The sequence below is a fragment of the Melopsittacus undulatus genome, chromosome 8 (genome assembly GCF_012275295.1).
Source record: "Melopsittacus undulatus isolate bMelUnd1 chromosome 8, bMelUnd1.mat.Z, whole genome shotgun sequence".
Lineage (NCBI taxonomy): Eukaryota > Metazoa > Chordata > Aves > Psittaciformes > Psittaculidae > Melopsittacus > Melopsittacus undulatus.
The window spans coordinates 46,494,947-46,502,070 of record NC_047534.1 but is presented as its reverse complement, the minus strand read 5'-3'; the positions used below and the strand labels follow the sequence as shown (position 1 = coordinate 46,502,070).

Sequence of the window (7,124 nt, the reverse complement as noted above, 5' to 3'; positions counted from 1 at the left end):
GGATCAAAACCATCTGCAGCCTCTTTGACAACATTTTTGAACAGTTCTGTAAACTGACACAGAAATACTGTCTGCATTAAATACTTTTTAAAAATAGCCCTATACGTAATCATGACACGAACAGGCAATTTTTGTTTCTAGCATTAGCCATGTGAAATGTAACTGAAAGGCAGCCATACATTCCTGTGCATGTGCACAAACTGTGTGCAAAAACATTTCAGTCGGTCTTGGCTGCTCGTTTAATTCAGAGGAATGTACCTCCATGTTAGGGCTCTTGCTAAACTGCTAGAATGAGTCATCATAAACCAAGCAAACCAACAAGCCCCACAACAAACGCAGCCCTGCGCAGCAGCTCGCAGAGGCTACTGAAGGCACAGTAAATCCTCTCTGAAATGGCTCGCCCCGACCAACCTTTTGTTTTTCCACACTGCAATAAGAACAAGAAATAACATCCCTGAGAACCTGCCAGCAACTTCTAAGAGACACAGGTGAAGGGTTGGTGAGGGTGGTCCCATGGAGAGTAAGCGCTGCTGTCTTGGGCTGCTGCAACTGAGGTAGTGCTGAGACCTGAGCTGGGTCCTTCACAACCACCAGCCTGCAGACCAACTGGTCAGCCAAGTTTACCTCCCTTTTTAGCACCTTAGTACAAACACTGAAAGTGAAAAGTGTCCTTCTGAGGGTCTGCTACATCAGCTTATAGGACTATAGCACACTTTGGGAACAGTTTTCCCACGTATCATCCGTAGCTTTTGAGAGCAGGGTCTCAGAAGAGCACACATTAATACTGCTTGCAGAAATACTGTAGGTGTACAGTAAAGCAATTTATTACCATAACTTCAGCAACAGCTCTATTTCTTCAAACAGATATTGCCCCAAAGTGTCTTGAAAAAAGGTTGATGGGATTCCATTTCTGAAATAACCTAGGCGAGATATCACCCAGTTACATTTTAACAGGAGACTGGATGCATCTCAAATGAATATATTACCTTGGGGATGACAAAGCCCAGATGCCATTATATCTCTAGACTAACTTGTTTTATAACACAGAATAGGTATCGTGGGCCAAATGACCAAAACACTGGCACTCTCAATTCAAAAGCGACTTTGCAAGCTTGGAAATCCACCTGGCAAGAATCTATGGTCTGAAAAGTAACTGCTCATTCTGCAGAAGGAATGGCTATTAAGGAAATAAAATCTATCCCATAATCCTTGGGGTATGTTTCAGAGTTCCTAAATTTGATGCCAAATTTTAATGCTGGCTCATGAGCAGATTCTGCAACATATAAAACCAAAACAAAAGCCCAATCATTCCCAAAGGAAAAAGTTTCATGAGAATGCCTGCTTCTCTGGGGCCTTGGGTATGACTGCCTCACATGAGCAGTTGGAAGTCTATAGTGTGGGAGTATTTTCAGTTCCCAGCTTGCCCCAAAGGACCCAATTTCTCAGTGGTTCTGCCTTGCATCCTCACTTCATCCTAACACAAAGCAAAAGCTCTCCAAGGTAGGGAGCCCCTATGGTATTCATACGAATGACTGCAAGAGTTTCCCTGGATATGGGTGCCCTGGGGAAACTCCCAAGAAGGAGAAAACCACTGCAGATCATGGAGTTTCACATGGAAGATGTGACTGCTTGCTAATTCTGATCAATTAATTGTTGTCACTTCTCTCAAAATCAGAAATGAGGATGCTTTCTTCCAAAGCAGGAACATCAGCATTGATCTGTGGCAAATAGGCATTTCTGACCCACAGTATCCTGTGGAAGAGCTGGTTATTCTGCTTGTAGAGGCACCACAGAAAAAGGGAAATGGCAGCCAGCATCACCAATGTCACAAGAACAGCCACAGTGACAAGTCCCCGGTCTGATGCTGAAAGGGAGGATAGAAATTGTTCAGAAGAAAATATAGCTATAATTATAGATAATTCTAAATATAAACACATGGATGTTTTATGGAAACATATTATTACGCCCCATATGTCACACATTTTAAATTACAGGTTTAACAGTATAAAATGTCACCTCACAAAATACCAGCTCAAAATATTTTATTACTTCTTATAAAAAGAAAAGAAAAAAAGAAAGTACAGAGACAACTTACCTTTTTCAGAGGGTTCTGTTGCATCAATATCTGAAATAGAATCCAGAACCATCATAAAATTGCCCACAGAGATAACAGAAGTTGTTACACATATTCACTGTAGAACTGATACTGAGAAGACAATCTATGTAAAACCATACAAGAGCAGACTGTTCTTTGTTTAATTTGACTCATGTCAATAGGATTCTAAATGGCCAAGTTAAAAATGATCTAATCTGTTACCTAAAATCCCTTAAACTTGGCAGGGTATATTAACTGACACTTGTGCAAGGATGAGCAGCAATATTTATTGACTTTTTAAAGTATAAATGCATGAACAGAAGCCTGCAGCAGTAGCTACTGTGTCCACAGTGACTCAGGCACTTGGGGTGGGCTCTGGGAACACTCCAGTTCTCACAGACTGGCATTCTTACTAATGCAGTGTCTTTGTGGCTTTCCTATTATGCAGGGTCTGGGGAGGTCAACCTGATGCTCTGCACAGGGCTCACCCAAACAACAGCAAGTCTGATGCAGTCAGCAATAACACAATGGCTGCCCAGGTTCCTCAAAAGGAGGGTACCCCAGCTGGTGTTTTTTTCTATTTTTAATAACACCAAGGGATGGAATTATTAATGAAAACTAAGAGCAAGTAAGTAAGCAACAAGGAACATGTAAAACAACGGTTACAAGGGCACAACTGTCTTCTTTTATGGAAGCACATACCTGCATCCATTTTACACACAAAGCCCTTTTTTTCTCTGCATGAAGACAATTGCCAGACACCATCTGTGGTCCTCAGGCTGATGCAGAAATTCCCTTTGAGATGATCAAATTCAGGCTCCCTGATGCCCCAGTTGGAGTAGTTTAAGGGAGAGCCATCGAACCAGGAGACTGTCTCATCTACAGGCAGAAGTCATAAATCATTATAAAATATCACAGCATTTTGATAAATATCTGTTTCAGCTGGACTTACATAAAAAAGGCTGTATTACAGAATGCCAGGATTTTGTCTGTTTGACCACTATATCACTTCATTTTTTTACTTGAAGGATTTAAAAACATTCTATGTATTTGACGTAAGACAGCCTGTAGTGCATCTTTAAGACGACAATAAAAGCATTCACATGCACACATTCATACTGAGTATTCAGTATACTAAGAAGTAACGATTACAGGAAAGCTTGACTGGTTTTACTACATCGTAAGCAAGTAATAAGCATAAAAAAAAACCTCAAAGGAAGATGGTAGCATTAAAATAACCAAACCCCAGAACAGATTCAAAACCTACTGTCTGTAACAAGCAGGATGTTCAACCAAACCATTTGCACAGAATAACCAAAACTGTGCAATTCCTCCAAAATGAAGGCATTTTCGTCTTCATCTTGAATAGTCAGAAGATTTGATCCTACAAATTAAACACAGAACAAGTTTTCAAACAACCTATGCCATTGAAATGTAATACTGCATTTCAAAATGTTAATATTACGAGCCTTAACTGAAAAACTTGAAAAGTCTGGTTATCCACTATAAATTCTTAAATTTGCAGTTAATTCGAGAATGCTTATGCTGATGCAAAACTGTTCTCACATGATCTTTAAAAAGTTTGAAGGGAAAAACTAATTTTATGTGTTATTCCAGAAATCAATATTTTGGACAGAAAGGAACTTTGTTTTTTTTAAAAAGTAAACTGCATCCAGCTTTGTAGTTGGCTTATGAACTTCACTATCAGCATCTTGAATTAGTGAAAACTCATGCCATGATTTCAGTAATTTCAGATAATATATATCACAATGATATTTTGTAGCTACAAAATAGTTACTTACCTTGATTTCTGCAGACTTCATATGCAGTATCCAAAGTTGTGGCCTGCAGAACTGTGGAAAAGCTGTAGCAACTGTTTTTGAATTTGACCCAGGGAACACTGTTTTCTGAACACAAGCCCTTATAGGCAGTGAGTTTCTTTTCTGTGACAGAAATAAAAGCATGGCTTTACTGGCACAATATACATGTTAATATAACATTCCACATTCTGTTTTGGAGTAGTGCTAATAAGCATGTTATTGCATCATGCCTCTATTTTTCAAAGTGAAAATGTAGCAGTTGTATATATTTGTATCAGAATTGTAAAGCTGGCTTTATTTCTGATCAAAATCCTCGCTGGATTGCAACAGCAGTACCAGGACAATCTAACCGGTGCTGATGTGCAGAGGGTGTCATGAGCTAACTACAGGCACATCTGAGCGCTCAGGGCTTCCCAACACCTCCCAGAGGGCTAGGAATTTCCAAGGACTGCATTGCACAGATGACTGATGCCAAATACCGTGGCACAGAGGAGGGTTTCCCCCAGTAAGCAGCAGGCAGCCTCTCCAGTGGCCAACATGCTGCATCAGATTCCTCTGACTCAGGGCAACTCCACAAGCTCACTACAGTATCCCTTTCTGGCAGTGCTGTAGATCTGGCTATGTTACCTATGGTCTCTCCCATGCTTCCTACTTTGCCACAGAACACATTTAAAAATAACTAAATAAACCTTAGGCTGTATATGATTACAGAACTTGACATAAACAAATTAGAAAATTAGCCAGCTTAGTCACAAAAAACGTGCCAAGGAATCATGTTTGTCTTGAAGGATTCCAAAACAGCTTTCTTCTCAACAGATCCTTAAGCTATAAAAAGCTGTAGGCAAACCCTTGGTGACAAATACCACCAAACAAGAACTATTTTGGGAACTGGATGCTGTCAAAGACTCTGTAGTCCTGGAATGAAAGGAGTTCCAGACCAGAATTCTGGATTCAAATGAAGCCCAGGTAATTGACAGAGCAGTGCAGGAAACATGTTTTAGGATACAGGAAAATATTCTTATCTTTCCAGAAAAAAGCTGCAAAATCTTCTATGTGCAATCAGTGAAGATGTGACTTTAATTTTTCACTTTGTTCTAAATGCTTCCCTTCTCCCATCCTATAGTTAATTGCAGCAAACTGAATTTTTTTCCCTTCAAGTTAGGTTATTAGCAACCATCATTTTTCACAGATAGTATAGTGTTCACTGAAGAGACAAAGTAATTTTCCCGTGTCTTTTTCCGTTATGAAAGTTCTCTTTCCATTTCCCTATGGATCAGACCTTATGGTCAATATTTCATGGGGAAAAAATGGTTTCACAAATAGGAGATGCAGCAAGGAAATGCCAGAAAGTTTTGCATAACACTATCATCACTGTTTATCCTCTAACTAATGAGTTTCTTTTCACATACTTCCACTGCAATGCACACATGTATAGCTACAAAGATTTAATACAAAACTTGACTCTGACTTACTAGGTGGCACATGGCAAACGGCTCCTTGCAGAAGTCTTTCACAGTTAGCACTTTTCCAGTGCCCCCAAGTATCGATGTAAACACAGCTGCCAAAGGCCTGGGACTCATCATCTTCCCAGAAGGTAAACAAAGACCTTGTCCCATCCGACCATTCAAAGTTAAGCCCGTTCTGCCAAAACAAACTTCAGGTTATCTTCCTGATAGGCTTTAGCAGCACAGAAGTTCATCTTCTGGTGGCATCCTCCCCAGCTATTACAGAATAGCTTTTACTTTTCCAAAGGTTGGGTAGATCTAGAAGGATCTACAAAAGGGAGCTCCAAGGATCCTCACAACTTCTCGCAGACAACAAACTACATCTAACCTGCTGTTTTCAGCTAGTGGTTATTTGGGCCATTGAGCCACTACAAATGAAGCAATGTAATTTCATTGTTGACCTTACAAGGGATTTTTTTTGCATGTTTTTAAATGTTTTCTATGGCTTTTAGTTTTCAGTACTCATTGCACCAAACTGGCTCTCATTAGATTTACACTTTATATTGCAAAAACCTTGTTATGGCTCAAATTTTCCTGGGTTTCATTTCCAGATGCAAACTTCCTGTGACTTCAAATGAGTGACACAGCTCATTAGCTTGCTTCTGGAAACACTTCTTTGCAGAAACAAATTCACAGCCAGAGAGTCCACTACATACATCTGAAGTGAACAGCCCGATCCAGTGGTTGTATCCCAGGCGATTCACAATGACCGTGAGGAAAGCTTGGTGATACTGGTTTGTGATGCTGACCAACTCCGCGCCGTTTGCCATGCAGGTTTTTAAAGCTGAAGACCATGTAAAATTCCCACGTAAGAGCTGATAGGTTCTGTTTCCATATTCTAAGGTATCCGGCACAGGGTATATATCAGATGTGTTGATGACATGTCTGGATGTGTCTGTTATAAACAAAAAGAAAAGAGTTATTCATTTTTTAAAACAAGCAGCTTGAAGGTCAGTAAGAAATCACCTGGGATCCGGTCACAACCCAGATGCCCAGCCACAATGGGCTGCAGAGCGCTCTTACCCCAGATACCTTGCACATAACTTAGATTACTTCTTTTTTGACACATTATTTTTAGTAATTTCCAAGATCAGTTTACAGCACAAAGCCTGGCCTCACAAATGACTGCACTGGCACAATGAGAGGTTGACAAACTGCCACTTGTGGTACAAGTGCTTGGGAGCTTCTTGAGCTCATCTTTACTATCCATGAGCAAATGTATGGAAGACCATAGTATTGGCACTTGAAGAGAAATCCTTTGTGCACAGACACTTCAATCTCTTTTTGATGATAAACTAACACAGCAATGTCTAAAAAACAAAATGCAGGGCAGCAGTGGACTTTTTAGATTTAAGAAATAGGTCTCCCTATTAAGAAATGGGTCTCCCATGAGAAAAAAAGCTTAGGAGAAAGAGACCATTTCCATCCCAGCCCCATCTGCGATGCTGCTGTGGCTTGCTTTCCTAGAGGAGGCAAATGCCTTTCCTAATGTGATGAATGCTCACAGTATACTTTAAGCAAGACTATTAAAATAAAGCAATGCCTCAGTTTTAATCCTGTTTGTCAGTTTGGATTAATTACCTCTCTCTATAAAACTTCTCTGTGATTACAAACTGAAGTGGGGTACTAGCAGCTGGAGTCATTTTTAGACTGGGCTCCCCTTACAACTAAGAGTCAAGTACCTTACAAAAGTAAATTAATTAA

General features: G+C 40.0%; 1 protein-coding gene across 1 annotated transcript in view; it reads right to left on the bottom strand.

Moving 5' to 3' along the window:
- Positions 1-1,108: 1,108 nt before the first annotated feature.
- LOC101875397 (secretory phospholipase A2 receptor) overlaps positions 1,109-7,124 on the bottom strand; it is a 35,772-nt gene continuing 29,756 nt past the window's right edge. Inside the window, exons 24-30 of the mRNA XM_034065737.1 lie at positions 6,077-6,315; positions 5,388-5,556; positions 3,898-4,038; positions 3,363-3,479; positions 2,798-2,974; positions 2,096-2,125; positions 1,109-1,864 (exon numbers count right to left, since the gene is read on the bottom strand). Coding sequence (XP_033921628.1) covers positions 1,647-1,864; positions 2,096-2,125; positions 2,798-2,974; positions 3,363-3,479; positions 3,898-4,038; positions 5,388-5,556; positions 6,077-6,315 — 1,091 coding nt within the window. The 3' untranslated portion in view covers positions 1,109-1,646. The remainder of the gene's footprint in view (positions 1,865-2,095; positions 2,126-2,797; positions 2,975-3,362; positions 3,480-3,897; positions 4,039-5,387; positions 5,557-6,076; positions 6,316-7,124) is intronic.